Source organism: Quercus lobata, chromosome 6, assembly GCF_001633185.2.
Source record: "Quercus lobata isolate SW786 chromosome 6, ValleyOak3.0 Primary Assembly, whole genome shotgun sequence".
Lineage (NCBI taxonomy): Eukaryota > Viridiplantae > Streptophyta > Magnoliopsida > Fagales > Fagaceae > Quercus > Quercus lobata.
The window spans coordinates 34,762,785-34,780,718 of record NC_044909.1 but is presented as its reverse complement, the minus strand read 5'-3'; the positions used below and the strand labels follow the sequence as shown (position 1 = coordinate 34,780,718).

General features: G+C 38.1%; 2 protein-coding genes across 2 annotated transcripts; one reads left to right on the top strand and one right to left on the bottom strand.

Moving 5' to 3' along the window:
• The first annotated feature begins 1,218 nt into the window (after positions 1-1,218).
• On the top strand, positions 1,219-7,902 carry LOC115950625 (beta-galactosidase 3-like). The gene is made up of 19 exons (XM_031067843.1): positions 1,219-1,579; positions 1,691-1,786; positions 1,885-1,997; positions 2,125-2,191; positions 2,333-2,425; positions 2,669-2,812; positions 3,046-3,134; positions 3,240-3,345; positions 3,447-3,534; positions 3,913-4,031; positions 4,121-4,285; positions 4,446-4,624; positions 5,273-5,382; positions 5,468-5,577; positions 6,039-6,149; positions 6,232-6,345; positions 6,435-6,637; positions 6,754-7,090; positions 7,178-7,902. Exons 1-19 carry the CDS (start codon positions 1,406-1,408, stop codon positions 7,313-7,315), a joined length of 2,556 nt encoding a protein of 851 aa, XP_030923703.1. The 5' UTR covers positions 1,219-1,405; the 3' UTR covers positions 7,316-7,902.
• Positions 7,903-8,908: 1,006 nt separating this feature from the next.
• On the bottom strand, positions 8,909-12,250 carry LOC115950626 (thioredoxin H-type). Its single transcript, XM_031067844.1, has 3 exons — positions 11,973-12,250; positions 9,465-9,587; positions 8,909-9,328 (listed from the first exon to the last, which is right to left on the bottom strand). Exons 1-3 carry the CDS (start codon positions 12,060-12,062, stop codon positions 9,185-9,187), a joined length of 357 nt encoding a protein of 118 aa, XP_030923704.1. The 5' UTR covers positions 12,063-12,250; the 3' UTR covers positions 8,909-9,184.
• Between the last annotated feature and the right edge of the window lie 5,684 nt (positions 12,251-17,934).

Genomic DNA, 17,934 nt, shown 5'->3' with positions numbered 1-17,934 from the left:
CACTATTGTCGGGGCAAATAGTTTTAAAGTTGGAAATGGAATTACCTTAAAGAAGGGTAAAAATGGCTAATTAATGGAATGTAAGCATAAACCAAAAAAAAAAAAAAAATGACTGCCCAATGCAAATTAGCCAGTGGCTCAGTAGTGGGTTCTATTTTCGTTGGTCCTAGCCTTATAGGAGAACTTATAGTGTGAAGTGCTGCTAAAAGTAAAAGAGAAACTGCCTTTATGATTTTCCTGGGCCACAATGAAAGAGTTACAATTTAAAGAGGGTCACATCATGGTATATTAGACTGAAAAGGTAAGCATAATATGTTATGTCATTGCTGTTCGTTTTGTGAACCATGAACAAATGAGGAAAATCAACTTCAAAATTGCGTATAATAAAGTGAAGTTCCTCCCTACTAACTAGAACTAGTATTTTTGAACAACAAAATTGATATTACTTTTATTCTATGAAAAACTTTTGGGAAAAATATACCTTGTTACAGGTTGATGAATTCTCTTTCTCATAGCTCGAGGGTCCCATCCGTTTGTGAGAGAGATAACTCATATAATTGTAATATGGTATAATTCCTCAATCTCTTGGGACACATCTAAATCCACACCAAAATTTACAATATCTTTAAATGTTAACTCGTAATTGATGTACTTAAATTTATTTATTTTTCACTAAATACTAGTGGTGGTATCACAAATTGACATCTAAATATAATGTGAAAATAAGTATATATTGGATATCCCATAAAAGAAAAAAGTGTTATTGGGTAATTCACAGGCATACTGTACTTTTACATAGAATGGAATAAAGCACGCTAGTCTATGATAAATTTTTTTCAGTGAATTGTATAATATTTCTCAACCAAAATATTACTTTTTTAGGCAAAAAAAAATTAACCAAAAAGAGCAAAAGGAAGCAGATAAACCTCTTTACTAAGAATATACTTAAAACAAAGCGCACTTTACTCTGTTAACCCGTGCTGAACACTCACCATTTACCAAGACCAATTAAATTTCACCTAACAACCTTATAAATATAATAATAAAATTTTAACTGTTTTGTTTTCCTTTTCCACTGTTTTCAGTGTTTTGTCATGTTTGTGTTTTTTATCGTAGCTCACAGCCACGCAATACGATAGCTCTCGCCAGTTGTGAGCTGTGACTTGTGACAATAAACGTGAAAGCTATTGAGTTGTTTAAGTGTAATAGTATTTCTTTATATATAAATTGCTCAGCTCAGAGTCTCTGAGAGACCTTTGAGTGTGAAGTCCAAAGCACAAATGGACCCTATAGTAGTCTAGTTCTTGTTGCTCTGCACTAGTAGACCAAAATCTCCATTAAAGACCTCTCTCTCTCTTTGCATTTCACAAAAGATTGTAACTTTAGTGTGTACACAGAGAGAGCAATGGAAATCAACTCAGTTTCCAAGTTGTTCTTTTTATTTGGTTTAGCGTGGTTCATTGGTTTCTTCCAGCTGATTCAGTGTAGTGTGACATATGATAGGAAGGCCATTATCATAAATGGGCAAAGGAGAATTCTCTTCTCTGGCTCTATACATTACCCCAGAAGCACTCCTGAGGTACAATAATCATTTCCCATTTCTCTCATTGTTTTGGTTTAGTAGTTTAATTGTTTTGTTGGGTTTGTGATTTTCTTGGAAATGAAATGAAATGAAATGAGGTGCTTGTAGATGTGGGAGGATCTGATACAGAAAGCAAAAGATGGAGGTTTAGATGTGGTTGAGACCTATATTTTTTGGAATGTTCATGAGCCTTCTCCTGGCAATGTACTTCACTTTTCTCTTCCTTGCACTTCCTACACTCTCTACTCCTTTTTAGTTTCTCTGATTCTGTGTTTAATTTTTTTCCCCTCCGATGGTTTCAGTACAATTTTGAAGGGAGATATGATTTGGTGAGATTCATTAAGACCATACAGAAAGCTGGGCTTTATGCTCATATTCGCATTGGACCTTATGTTTGTGCAGAGTGGAATTTTGGGTACCAACCAATTCTTTTCTCCTTAAGATCTAAATCAGACTCTCAGGCTTTACAAGTTCTATAGGGTTTTTCACTTTCAGGGTTTTTCTTATTTTTTTTAATTTTCTGTTTTTTGTGTTATGTTCAGAGGATTTCCTGTTTGGCTCAAGTATGTCCCAGGCATCAGTTTCAGAACAGACAATGAGCCTTTCAAGGTTTTATTTCTTAACCTTTGTTCCATGCTTTTATATTGCACGAGTAGTGAAAAGGAAAATCAATGAAGAATATAGAAACTCAGGTATTCTTCACTATTTAGTATGTTAGTTGTATTAAGCACATACTTATGGATGTTGCAGAGGGCAATGCAAAGGTTCACTGAAAAGATTGTTGGACTGATGAAGAGTGAAAATCTGTTTGAGTCTCAGGGTGGACCCATCATACTCTCTCAGGTACAAGTTTTAGGACTCTGGCTTTTCAATTTTAATGTGTGCTATCATCTTTTGCATCCGGGCTGCAAATTTTTATGCAACCCTGATTAGAGGCTTTGTGTTAAAAAATTAACCATATGTGAACTATGTGCAAGTTTTATGAATTGTTTGAAAGAAAGGTAGAAATATTTAATGCAGCTCTTATAGAAGTAAATTTGACTAGCAAAATTACAATAATAATTTCTGTAAATTATGTTTGTATAGATTGAGAATGAGTATGGGGTACAAAGTAAGCTATTTGGGGCTGCTGGCTACAATTATATGAGTTGGGCAGCAAAAATGGCTGTTGATTTGGGAACTGGGGTCCCCTGGGTGATGTGCAAGGAAGAAGATGCCCCAGATCCAGTGGTGAGTCCTGTTGACTATTTTTCTTGCAAATATAAATTTCTGTCCACTCTATTATGCAATTTGATTAGTAGTCCTAAGCGTTTTAATTAGTATTTATCTGCATTTTCTTCCCCCTCAGTTTCAAAGAGAAGGTGCCCCAAATTAGTCTTTTTTATTTTTTAAAGTCTAATTCTATCTTGTGAGAAAAGTTTTTTAGTTGCCTAAAAAATTCCTTTCCTTTCCTCTGCTGACAGATAAACACATGCAATGGTTTTTATTGTGATACATTCTCTCCCAACAAACCTTACAAACCCACAATATGGACAGAGGCTTGGAGTGGCTGGTATGTCAGAAATATATTGTTTATTTTGCATTCTAATCACAGATTTGCAAGTTTGTTGTAACGTGAAAGTACACCATTTCAATCTCTTTTTATGTATATTTTAAGGTTTACGGAGTTTGGTGGCCCAATCCACCAGCGACCTGTCGAGGATTTGGCATTCGCAGTTGCTCGATTCATACAGAAAGGAGGATCTTTTATTAACTACTACATGGTTGGCTTTCGTTAGCAAATATTCTGAGGAGATGTGAAATTTGAATGTTGAATTCTACTATAATAAAATCGAGTATCTCTGTGTTGTTGTGTATGAAACAGTACCATGGAGGGACTAATTTTGGACGCACAGCTGGGGGCCCTTTCATCTCAACAAGCTATGACTACGATGCTCCATTAGATGAATATGGTGATAATAAGAAACCTTTTTTCTTTTATTTTTCCAATTAGTTCATATTGTTGAGCAATTCTGCTTGAATGACTGTTCCACCCAAAAGAAAAGAGAAAATTTAAGGATAATAGTGGCAATGTCAACAGGACAATAGATGTAACATCCCTTTAGGGTGTTTTAACTTGTTCAATGCTTAACTAGGGAGGATTCTTTTTATGCATTTGAATGCTTTTAGGTCTTCACCATTTTTCAGCCTGTGCCCAAATTCTACAAATTGAACTGAAAAGAATATGAGTCTACTTCTGAAATGCTTATGCATTCTTATATATATACATCCCCAGCATGCTGCATACTCTTGTTTGGAAATATAACTGCCGTACTGCAAAAACTTGATAGGTCTGATTAGGCAACCAAAGTATGGTCATCTAAAGGAGCTTCATAGAGCCATTAAGATGTCTGAGCGAGCTTTGGTTTCATCCGATCCTATTGTCACTTCATTAGGGAGCTTTCAACAGGTTTGGACGCCCATTCTCAAACTCTCCTGCTTCTGGCAACGCGGGATTTGTTATTGTTCACCGACTAAAGTAAATTGTGTCTTTTCCAGGCTCACGTATACTCATCAGAATCAGGAGATTGTGCAGCTTTTCTCTCCAACTATGACACAAAGTCAGCTGCAAGAGTGCTGTTCAATAACATGCACTATAATTTGCCTCCTTGGTCCATCAGCATCCTTCCTGATTGCAGAAATGTAGTCTTTAATACTGCAAAGGTATGAAACCTTATCTAAAGGATTTTTTTGGTATCTCAGTAGTATATGTAATTTGAGGTGAAATTATTTATATTGTTCTCTTCTCAGTTTATTTCATTCCAAAATTAAAATGGTGCAGAATTTTCTGTGGTATTGACTAGTTCTTATCCCTCCCCTTTAGGTTGGAGTTCAAACAACACAAATGGAAATGTTGCCAACAAATGCTGATATGCTCTCATGGGAAAGCTATGATGAAGACATTACTTCTCTGGATGACAGCTCAACAATCACTGCTCCTGGTCTCTTGGAACAGATAAATGTCACAAGGGACACTAGCGACTACCTGTGGTACATAACTAGGTGAGGATGATTATCTACGTGCCTTAGTCATGTTTTGTACATGGCTCTTGTGTGATTTTGTCTGAGTGCTTTGGAAAGATTTTCTCATGGAACGAAATTAGTGTTTTCCCACTTGTGGTGACTGTTTATTTTTCTTTTTCCATCCACTGGCACAGCATGCGCAGTAATTCATCTACACCTTATTTGACTCTATAATCTTATTCTCTCCCTAGGGGGGTTAAAAAAAAATAGAGATAACCACACTGGTAATGGAAAGAAATATTAGTGAATATAACAAACTTAGGAGTAGGTTTTAATTAGCTTAACTGATAAAGTTTTTGATGGTTGAATAAGAGATCTGGGGTTCAATCCCTGCTTCCACCAAAAACTGATAGGTGTTTTAGTCTGAAAATAAAGAGCTATCATCAAAAGCGAATACCATAAGTTGAAACTCAATTAAAAAAAAAAAAACTCTAGGAAAAAAATGTTTTAATTTGAGCTACCTTGGTTCCCACGATACAACCTTTCCTATCTGGATGACTTAAGACTTTATATTGTTGGACTTCGCTACATATGTGCCTAATTCTTTCATTGACACAATTCAATAGATGATCTAGAAAGATCATACAATTACACGCTATTACAATCTTCTTTTCAATATGCCTACAGTGTTGAAATTGGCCAATCTGAATCCTTCCTGCGTGGAGGTGAACTCCCAACTCTCATTGTTCAATCAACAGGCCATGCTGTGCATGTCTTTATTAATGGACAGCTTTCAGGTACATGTTTTGTTTACTTTCTCATGGATTTCCTTTTTATTTATTAGCAATGAGAAACTTAACATATAATATTATGTTATGTTAGGCTCTGCATTTGGGACAAGGGAGAATAGGAGATTCACTTATATTGGCAAGGTCAATCTGCAGGCTGGAACAAACAGAATTGCGCTACTGAGCGTTGCTGTTGGTTTGCCGGTTAGTTCCCTTTCCATGTCTATTGTGTTTCTGTAATTCTACCCTGGTAATTTTGGAACCTAGTAGACGAAGAAACAGAAGGTTTGTCTTGTACTCCAGTCCTAATGGGAGACAGCTAAACCTAAGATAACTTGCCATCATACTTCTCTATTTTGGGGGAACTCAGCAAAATCAAGACCAGATGTGAAAAAGGCTAAGAACCCATCATAGACTTGGCCAATCTTAAAGTAAAAATTAATTAATCTTTAGATGCTTTATTGTTCAAATCATGCGAGTTATACCTGATAGATTTGGTGCTTCTTAGTGTTTACTGGCTTCTAGTCTAGACAGCTATGTGGTTCAAGCATCCTACAAATCCTGGATCCTGAAATCTGACCATGTTGCACAGACCTTTAGCCGTTGCTAGCAAGGTTATTTCTTCTATTTAAACAAGGACTTAACTTTTGTGTTTCTTGTTGAAGAATGTGGGTGGCCACTTTGAGACCTGGAACACAGGAATCCTTGGACCAGTTGCACTGCATGGACTTGACCAGGGAAAGTGGGACTTGTCCTGGCAGAAATGGACCTACCAGGTAGGCATATGTTAAATACCAATTTTGTTTAAGTTCGTGTTGATTCAAATGAATTTTGCCTCACAGCTTCCTTCTTAAACAGGTAGGTCTAAAAGGAGAAGCCATGAACCTTGTTTCTACAAATGGTTTTTCATCTGTTGAATGGATTCGGGGATCATTAGCCGCACAGAAGCAACAGCCATTGACCTGGCATAAGGTATTAACATAGCAAATGCAATGCAATGATATAGTGGAAGACAACCTGATGGTATTGAATATTGAAAATATTCTCTTATAAATTGGCAGGCATATTTCGATGCACCTGAAGGAGATGAACCCCTGGCCTTGGACATGGAGGGTATGGGGAAAGGTCAAATATGGATTAATGGGCAGAGCATTGGGAGATACTGGACTGCATATGCTAGTGGTAACTGCAACGGGTGCAATTATGCTGGAGGGTATCGACCTCCAAAGTGTCAGCTTGGTTGTGGCCAACCCACCCAGAAATGGTAACTTATTAGGAAATTTATGATAAATTTTGTAACACTGGACGATGATATATAGTATTGAATGCCTAACTGAGGCAAAAATTTCTTCATTAACCCCAACAATATTCCCCCATCAGGTACCATGTGCCTAGGTCTTGGTTGAAGCCAACACAAAATCTTTTGGTGATCTTTGAGGAACTTGGGGGAGATCCCTCAGGGATTTCTCTCGTGAAGAGATCGGTAACCAGTGTTTGTGCTGATGTCTCTGAGTACCACCCAACCATTAAGAACTGGCACATCGAAAGCTATGGAAAATCAGAAGAGCTCCACAGGCCTAAGGTTCACCTGCGATGTAGTCAGGGGCAGACCATATCTTCCATTAAATTTGCCAGCTTTGGAACTCCTTTAGGAACTTGTGGGACTTACCAGCAAGGAACATGCCATGCCTCTACCTCATACGATATCTTAGAGAAGGTACAAAACTTGATTACCAACATATTAGAATCTAGAATGCATGCTTATTTTGATCATGTTTTAATCTTTTATATTCACTTTCCACAGAAGTGTATAGGGAAGCAGAGATGTGCGGTCACCATATCCAACAGCAACTTTGGGAAAGATCCATGTCCAAATGTGTTGAAGAGGTTATCAGTGGAAGCTATTTGTGCTTCTAACCCAACTACAAATTGGGGCGGTTAATTAGGTAAAAAGAAGACTACTAGTGCTCATAAAAGGAGCTATCTTGTGACTTTTAACTATATACTACCAGCAAGAGAAGCAATCAAGGAAAGAAGAATAAAAGAAGTATAGGAAAAAGTTTTCTAGTTTGTTAGGTTGAGTGCATAGTTTTTGTCAGATGGTTAGTACCTCTGGCCAAAGAAGTGTTTGCAGCCGTAAGGCAATTGGTTCTTAATTTAAGTTGGGTAATGGACTAGTGTAATATAGTGATTGTTAGGTAGATCAGTTTGTGAATTCCCGGGGTCCTATAATTTGGGGCCTTAGGTGAATTTCGAGCCCCAGTCCCCGACCTTTTAACCGGAAATGGGCACTGGGAAAAGAGGTGATTTCTGTTAGTGTGATTTATTTATATTTATGTTTGTATCACTGGGGAAAAATCCAACCCAGTTTGAGTTAGGTTCATGTTGGGAGCGGATCCTACTATGACCATTGTTTTATGTGCAGTTACTCAATTTGAAGTCCATTTCATTTTACTTCCAAGTGGCATCGTTTTTTGTCTTTGCCTTGTTAATTTTTTTAGTAATGGCTACAATTACAAAATTTTTCAAGTTGCTGATGTGGTTAATTCTTACTGTTTCTCATTTGGGTTCACTACTAATATCACTTTTCCATTTACCAATCACCGTATTAGCATTTCGTAAAAAATGTGGTAAAATTGTTTGTAGCGTAATTATGTTTTGGAGCATGAATCCAATGGGGGGTTTCTTTTCTTTTTTTGGGAGCCCCTAGAGACTTAAATACTTGACTTCATCTAGACGGTCTAATCCAGGTGATACAAAATTGCAAATTCTTCGATTCTAACAAACAAACCTTATTATAGGCCGATCTGCATTGATGTACGGTTTCCCAAATGTTGATGGCTAGCAAGCGAACACATAACCAAGGAGGTATATGAGGCCGAAAGATGTCTCGGAATTACTTTGTTTTGGATGTTATAGAATGTTTAATGGCTTGCAAGGGATAACCCCCACGAATGGAGGAGCTCCAAGGGGAGGGAGAGGGAGAGAGAGAGAGAGAGAGAGAGAGAGAGAGAGAGAGAGAGAGTTTATGGGATATTAGTAGAGATAACAATTAACAACCGATGTAATGGTTTCATTGGAAATTTGGAATTGACCACTATTGTTATAAAGATAATAGAAAATTAGAAATCTAATTTCCAACTGATATTGGTGGTAGAGCTTGTCAGCTTTGTCCTAGTTTAAATTCTCCAATTAAAAGTTTTCCCCTCGCTTTATAATCAAAGGAGAAAAAAAATATAGGAAACCTCAATTGGTTTCACAGTTGTGTCCCAAAAATCAGCCCCATACGCCAGTGAATTATCCATATCTAAATTCTCTCTCTGGTTGTCTTAAAACAAAATTTTCCTACCTATTTTCTAGTACATTTTAAGCTGTTCAAACATGTAAAAAGTCAGCCAGGGGGACGAATGTATCAAACTTAAGAGAAAAAGTAGAGAATGGGAAGTATACATATAAGTTAAAATTAGTTTGAAAAAAAACTGACTTTCATGCACATTCTGACATAACAAATTGATGTAAACTAGACATGCTCAAGTATTTAGTGTGATGGTGTGCCACTTTTATAAACCCAACATCATAAGATACATACTACCATCTTCATATGCATCCAAGTATTCCCATTCTTCAAGCAAGAAAACTCAGCAAAACCATAAAATGAGCTTCAAGTATGTCATGCAATTAAAATATTCGCACCAAACCAACACACTTTCAGTTCCAGTCTACACGATATATAACATAGATCAAGATTAAATAGCATACGGAAAGGTCTAAGAAACACTTTTAGAAGTAGTGAACATCATCACCATGAGGATTAAGCAGTGGCAGTGGCCAAGTGCTTTGCAATAGTCTGCTGCAGTTCATCTTTCTTTGCTCCCACCACCTTGTCCATAATCTTTCCCTCTTTCAGGAACATGAATGTTGGCATTGCCTCCACGGCCCAATCTTGAGCAACCGACTGCAAACATAACATTTTTTTTTAATGAGAAAGACAAATATAAGTTGAACAAACAATGTTTCTAAAACTAATTCTAAATTTGTAAAATGCTATCTTTTTTAGCAGAGAGAAATTTTATAATCTGACTTTATTTTACCTTCAGCTCATCCACATCCACTTTAAGAAATGTGACATTTGGCAATTTCTTAGCCAGCTCTGCCAGGAATGGTGCAATGAAGCGACATGGTCCACACCAGGAAGCAGTGAAATCCACAACTATCTGCATCAATTATAGAGCTGAGTGCACGCTAAGAATGAAAAAACCTGTTAAAGTAAGGGGAAACACATGGTCCATACAATGAAATGGTGACATTGACAACCATCGGCATCAAATAATAATAGCTGTGAAACTAAACATAACAAACATGCAAGGGAACCTTTACCTGCCGGTCCAAACTCACCAGTTAATTAATCATTAAAACATGACTAAATCGTTTCAAACATTGGACGATTTTAATATTACTTAAAATATTACTACTAGTAGTACCACCACCACTACATCCTCCAGTCTCTGACCCACTCTTGCTAACACAAACCATCCAGTTATTAACCTAATAAGTTCAACATTTATGGTCTCTCTCTCTCTCTCTCTCTCAATGTATTTTCTTAAAATTTGCATTACTTCGTTCCCGAATCAATAGTTTACCACTGTAACAAGTGGCATGTCAAGTCAGACTTCATAGAAAAATTAGACAATAAAACGACAATTTGAACAAAACCAGTACATCTAAGGGTTGATATTCAACATATAAATTTTTAGATTTGATTGGAGGACACAGGTTTAACAAGCCTAATTCCCTATTACAGACTGATCTAGCCAACTCTAAAACTCTACAAAAAGAATCTACTACCTAATTCTTATCTCACTCACAAGTCACAACATGCCTCCACCACAACTTTTTTGTGTATCCTCCATTCTATGTGTTAAGCAGAGCCCCGTCATTAATTTCCCAATACAATGATCAAAATAGCCACATCAATCAAATCCCAATATCAATTTTATTCCAAAACCAAAGCTTTGTTTGTTTTACTGGAGATGGATCAGCAAATAAAAAAAGCTAAAACATAATATATATTTCAAATTTTCAAGTATAAATATTTTTCCAAAAATCGTCCAAAAACGTCCTCTTTGCCTCTCAGATAATATGGGGAAAAATGGAACAAAAAAGCTTAAAATTAAAGTAGTTGTTCACCATTTTCTTGCATTCCCATCATATTTTCTTATAGAACCAACCAAACAGAATGAGAGACTTCATAAATTTTGCAACTATCACAAAAAATGTTGACAGTGACAAATATCCTGAGATATATTGACATAAAAGAGACTTGGCAAGAAAAAACTGAACCAAACAAATTTATCAAGGGGTAAAAAAAGAATGTAAAAGCTAAAGTCCAAAAACTTTATCCAATCAGTGTCCGCCATAATTCACAAAGGCATCAAGATCAATCTTAAAGAAACCACAATTCACAAACACACGTAAGGTGCGTCCAAAAAGTCCCATCAGAAAGTGCTTTAAGAAGCTGTTAAGATTAAAGCTAAAATTTAGAACTTTTAGAGAAATCTCTACCATTCGCTGCACTTACTTTATATATCCATAATTTTAAAGCACTTCACTTTTATTTGCAAAATGCTCAAAAATACTCAAAACGCTTAATAGCTTTTCAGTTATAGCTCTATGTTAATATAATAATGCCAAACCCATGGACGAGTTAGGTGTTGACTGTTGAGGTCCCCAACAGTTTTGAAAAACGTGTTATTCCGTATACAACTATATATAAAAATTTAAATTTTGTGCTCCAAAACAAGGCAAAAATATTTGGTTTCGTCGCTAAAATTTGCATCATCTAATATTAAAAAGTTCTATTTTTCTTCCATAAAAAAGTATTAAAAAAAAGTTCTTTGCTCGTTCTTGTACTAAAAAACTTTAGACTTTCTACTCTTAAAATTTAAAAATTTCTTCTTCTTTTTTCATTCCTAAATTTTTTTTTTTAAATATTTTTTTTTTATTTTCCTATTTTCATCCCTACACTATTGAAAAAATTTCTTTAAAAACAATTTGTTACATTTTCAAAAATTTAGGGACAAAAAACGAAATAAATTCAAATTTTTAGCCATAAAGGTTTGTGTGTGTATATGTCTAATTTAGATTCATATTTTAGTATAAAATTTTCACTAAAAAAAATTGTACTAAAAGTTAAGCCTTTAACCAAAATAAAAATTATTATTTTTTGATAGGTAGGTAGGTTTTTTATTTTTTTGATAGGTATTATACTTTGATACTACCGTCTCACCCTAAACAAAGATTTCTGACTCCACCATGCTATAAACACCATAAATCCATATATAATCTAAATAAATGGACCCACCAACACCAAGTTACCAACACAAATGCCATCAGCAATAATCCAGATTAAGCTGATCAAATCAGACAAGAACAAACCAAACCAAACCAGACCCATTAATCAGAATCCAAAATAAACGCAACCCCAATCACCCAAAACACCAAACAACAATCATATCCAGAACATATATAAACCAAAAAAAATATATAAAATTAATTATAAATTGAAAAAAAAAAAAAAAAAAAAGGTGACAAACACAAACCAGTTTCTTGTTTTCATTGCCCTTCTGGAGCTGCTCGTTCCAGGCCTCGACGGTGTGGCAACCGATCACTTGTCCCTCCTCTGCTGCCATTTCTCTCTTTTTCTCAAATATTTTCTCGGAAAACAAACAGATAAACACACTAAAAGAAATGCGTATACCTTGTTTGGGTGTCTTTTCTTGCTTCCTATAAATAAGCAAACTAAATTAAGTGATCCTTAGAAATATGGAATGGACCTCAGTTTTGTAATAAATTTACGATGTTGCCATTGAGGATGGGGGAACACGCCATAGATTCTCATGCAAGCGAGTGAGCGACGTAAAGGACGAAGTCCAGCTGGCTGTTAAGCTTTTATTGTGGGTAGGATGTGTATAAAAGGAAGGTGCTCAAGCTGCTTATGGTATATCCTCGTAATTTTAGCCACCCAATTCGTCCAATTTCTTCACGCTCATTGATGCCTACTTGGGCCACAATTTTTTGGTCTCAAAAACCCTTTAGACATGGAAAAAAAGTATAAATAAATAAGAACATTCTGGACATATCATTAATGTTCATTTTGTTTTCATAGGAAATTTTATGTAAAAAATTGAAAATAATTTTTCATATTTTCTTTTTTATATATATATATATATAAAGTTGAAGGAAGGTTAGGATATGTTTGGTAACTGTTTTTCTTCTTATTTTTTGTTTCTAAAAACAATTTTCTATTTTTAAGACTAAAAAAATTTGTTTGGCACCTCAAAATGGACAGAAAGCAAAAATTGTTCTCAAAACTCAATTTATGAAGGAAACTGAAAACATGCAAAAGAATGTTTTCAGTTTTTAATTTTCAAAAGTCAATGAAAAAAAACCATTTAATTAAATGAATCTATCATATTTAATGAGTTAGTATTAGAGTTCAAATCTTAATAATAACATATTTTAGTATTTTCTAGTTTTTTTATTCAAAAAACTATTTTTTTTTTTAATTTCAACTAATCAAACGTGTTTTTGATTTCAAAAATACAAGAAAATTATTTTTTCTTTATATTCCCAAAAACAAGTTTAAAAAAAATAGAAAACAAAAATTGTTACCAAACATAACCTTATTTTTTTATTTTCTCTTATTTAGTTTGGCATGAGATGAAGTTATTTTCTGCTAAAATTTTTTGGAAAATAACTTTATCAAAGAAAACAAATCTATCTCATATAAAACTAAATAAAAGAAATTAAAAGATAATTTTTCAACTCATTTTAAGGTCGATATCAAATGTAAGGACACGATTCCTGCGCGGCCCAGTGACATTTTTGGGTTCACGCGGGAGAGATCCCTCACAATACAATTTGTAGAGAGTGGGCTTGAAAAGCTTGGGCTTGGTCACGGGACGATGGTCCGGTCTGGATTTCAGAGAGGTCCCTGTGGAAAGTGGACTGGGCCTAAACGTTTAAAGCCCCGCCGTGCTGCCACTTCTGAGAATGGGCTCCTCGGACTTGATCCGAGGACCCTTGTGGTCCTTTCCGGCTGTCCAACGGAGGACCTTCTCTATTCTCTGCATGGATTGTTCCGGCGATCTTATTCATGAAGTCTTTCTCTTTTTCTCCCCCCCTCACTAGATTCACTTACTTCTCCTTTTATACTAGCGTGCGTTCGATGTCCTTCGTCCACGTGTAGGGTCAGTCTTTACAAATACTGACATTGGTCCCATCAGTCTAATCCCGGAATTGTTGGGGATGACTTGATAAAGCTGCAGAGTACGGTTCTGTCAGGCATTGGGCCTTATCCAGAAGGGTATTTAGGGTAATCGCCCCAAGGTATTTTGGATTTCCTCCCGAATTTGTCCCTTTATTCTGGGGGGATTATGGGCCTGCCGAGGACTAGACTGTCCTCGGCTGCCTCCCAAAATTGGTCTGTGCTCTGCGTCATGGAGCTTGGGCTACAATTCTCCTCGGATTGGGCCCTCGGACTCTCTAAGGGTGAATGGGCCTGGTCCACGAATTGTTGGGCCCCACAATAGCCCCTCAAAACCCTTCTATCCGAATTCCGGATTGGAAAGGAGGGTTTTGGCAAACCCGGGCCCTTAATATGGCCCATTTAGCTTGATCCCGCATTTATGTGAGCGGTTTCCCAGGAAGTTAGGCGGTTTTTGAGGGATTCCTTTTAATCCGCTCGGAATCTGCTCCTGCCGCTTGGATGTCCCAGACGCGCCCTTAATGAATCCCCTTAACGAGGCTCATTTATATCCGGCGGCTCATTTGATAAGGTGGAGAAGTGAAACGGACGCCTCTTTTTTCTTCAGATTCTTTGGGAAAGTTGAATACATTTAATGCCATCCGTTCTGCTCTTCCTATAAGTAGGCAAGCAGGAGGCCATCACTTTCGTACTAACCCCCTTCCCTTCTTATGAGATCACGACAAATGATGAAGAAATCATGCCCCTCCTCTAGACACCATATTCTGATAAAACTTGAAATGGCTCGATCAGGGCAAGGGTGGCGCAGACTTAAGATCCGTCCCGCCTCTCTTTTAGCCAAAATCCGAAGCAGGGGCTCATCACGCCGAACTCTTGGCGTGACTGAGTCGAGAATACCCAATATCAGCACCACCCGGCTCCTCATGAGCGTACCTAATATGGCACCAACGTGTTAGGAGTCAGGGCTGAGGCAGGGGCTAAGTGCTTCTGCTTCTCCCTCTTTTGCTCCTCGGTGCCCTCCTCCACCTTCTTCTTATAGTCTTCCCAGCACCAGTTCCGTCTTGGTGCCTTCCCTTTTCCCTCTTTTGTTCCTTTTCTTTCTTTTCATCCCTACTCTCTTCTTCTCCTCCTTCTTTACTCATGTCCTCCATCTTCCTCATTCATCTCCTCCATCTTCTTCAATTCTTCTTCCTTCTCCTTCAGTTCTTCTCCCTTGTTCTTCATCCTTTTCCGAAGGAGGTTCTTGTCACGATATGAGCAATGTTGAGACAGAGACTGAAGAGACCTTGAAGATGAGTTTAGAAGAAGCCTGACTGTTTACTTCTCTGTACTGCGAGTGTTATCGTTGCTTTAGCAGTTCTTCTTTTGTATAGGCTTGTTTGAGCCCTTTTTCGTACATTGTAATAATCTCTTATATTAATAAAAGTGTTTACTATTTCATTTTGCATATTCCGTTTATGTTTTTGTATATTGGTAAACGCTGCTCGGCTCAATGAGAAAGTATCTAAAACCGATGACAACTAAGACCAAAATACTTGATAATAAAAAGATGTTGCCATAACTTTAATATAAGTGTTTGGCCCAATAAGGCCGACCAGTGAAAAGTAATAATTACCATGCTGGCCGAGGAGAGAACTGGAGGTTTGATGCCGTGTTTGGGTCCGAGGACCATGCAAGGCCTTGACTCTATCCAAAACTCGTAATAATAATAGTTTTTATACTTGGTTTCCCCATAGGCTTGAGTCCGAGGACCATGCAAGGCCTTGGTTCAGTCCAAAACTCGTAATAATAATAGTTTTTATACTTGGTTTCCCCATAGGCTTGAGTCCGAGGACCATGCAAGGCCTTGGTTCAGTCCAAAACTTGTAATAATAATAGTTTTTATACTTGGTTTCCCCATAGGCTTGAGTCCGAGGACCATGCAAGGCCTTGGTTCAGTCCAAAACTTGTAATAATAATAGTTTTTATACTTGGTTTCCCCATAGGCTTGAGTCCGAGGACCATGCAAGGCCTTGGTTCAGTCCAAAACTTATAATAATAATAGTTTTTATACTTGGTTTCCCCATAGGCTTGAGTCCGAGGACCATGCAAGGCCTTGGTTCAGTCCAAAACTTATAATAATAATAGTTTTTATACTTGGTTTCCCCATAGGCTTGAGTCCGAGGACCATGCAAGGCCTTGGTTCTGTTTCATTCCCTCTCCTTAGGTACCCCGTACGCAGCCGGGCAGGAGGTTGTCCCTGGCATTAGTTATTACCCGGCGTGGGCCGTAGTCCGTGGGCTATCATGTAGCAGGGGCATGGGCCGCGAATTTTCTAGGCCCACAGATCAGGAGATATTTCCATAGTCTTTGGCCACGCGGCACTTTTGGGTGTCCCGATGTTCGAGGTGCACCTCCACGAGGCTCCTTTAGTCTTGTCGTTGCAGAGGTTTGTTGGAAGTCGAGCTGGAGACGTTTTGTCTGTAGCGTTCCTTGGGAAGCTGCGCTAATTAAATGCCACCACCCTATCTCCTCAAATAAATAAGAGAGCAAGTTTCTTTGCCTAGGCACCAGCTCCTTAGTCTCCTCCTTCAGCTCCCTTCCGCAGTAAGTCATGTTTGAGACGAGGGTCGGGGAAGAAAAACTCTCTCCGCCGCAAAGGCGCCACGTTCTCCTAAGGCTCAGAAGAGTGATATACGGGCAACGAAGGCGTAGATTCAAAGAGATATTCCCTTATGACAGAGGGGAGAGGGTGTTTCCCACGCTTTTAGTCAAAATCCGAAGCAGGTTCTGGTCATGCCAGATTTTTGGTATGTCCGAAGAAGGAATTTCCACCATCAGCACTGTCTACCTTGTAGCCGGCAAATTTCTGCGGGGGCTCCCCAACTTCCGGCTCCCTGCACCTTCTTTGTAGATGGTGTTAGCCTGAGGTCAGGTTCTTTTGCTGCCTGAGTTTCGGGCACGTGAAAGCGTAGAGGATGAAACGAGGTCTTGAGGCAGTAGCCAACCTCTCCTCTGTGCTACCTGCATCCTCCCACTGCGGCGTGAGGCTCAAGTTGGGCTCCTTTGCTGCCGGAGCCATGGGCATGCGAAAGCATGGGGGAAGGGACAAGGCCTCGAAGCAGTAGCCAACCTCTCGTCTGTGCTACCTCCTCGGCCTTCTCTTGCTTTCTTGCAACTTTCCTTTCTATCATGTAGCAAGTTTTATCACAAGTTGATTTCAGCTTCTGTTGTATGCTGTACTGTTTCTTTGTTTTAATAAAAAAGGAAATTTTGCCTACTTATTTTGAATACTGCTCTTTTGGCAACATTATTTTGTGGAAGGGTGTGCTCCCTGTGTTTGTTTCTTCAATGATACTTAGAGCAGGAAGTTTTGAAACATAATCCAATCAATTCTAATGTACCAACACTACCAAACATTACGGCAATAATTCATAGCAAGTTTAACTCAGGAAACTAGCAAAGATAACAATTGAATATTCTGTGATAAATATGAGTACCGTCCGAGGAGTTGACGGAGGGTAAAGAACTCAAATCGTTTCTCAGAGGACGTATTGCCCTACGTCGCGTCGATTCCCTTGGTGCTGCAGATATAAGAGCAGACTTGCGAATCCCCGCAATTTGGGAACTGACCCAATGGCGAGTGGAGAGCTTTCCTCAGATGAATCCAAATTCTACGTAATGTAGTTTTTCCTTACGAGTAGTTGGTTTTCCCATAGGTTTGAGTCCGAAGACCATACAAGACCTTGGTTCTGTCCACAACTCGTGATATTTATCTCTTGCACTTGGTTTCCCCATAGGTTTGAGTCCGAGGACCATGCAAGACCTTGGTTCTGTCCAGAGTTTATGAGATTTGTTTTTCGTGTTTGGTTTCCCCACAGGCTTGAGTCCGTGGACCATGCAAGGCCTTGGTTCTGTCCAAAACTTTTGATATTGATCTCTTGTACTTGGTTTCCCCATAGGTTTGAGTCCGAGGACCATGCAAGACCTTGGTTCTGTCCAAAGTTTGAGATTTGTTTTTCGTGTTTGGTTTCCCCACAGGCTTGAGTCCGTGGACCATGCAAGGCCTTGGTTCTGTCCAAAACTTTTGATATTGATCTCTTGTACTTGGTTTCCCCATAGGTTTGAGTCCGAGGACCATGCAAGACCTTGGTTCTGTCCAAAGTTTATGGATTTGTTTTTCGTGTTTGGTTTCCACAGGCTTGAGTCCGTGGCCATGCCAAGGCTTGGTGCTGTCCAAAACTTTTGATATGGATCTCTTGTCTTGGTTCCCCTAGGTTTGAGTCCGAGGCATGCAAGACCTTGGTTCTGTCCAA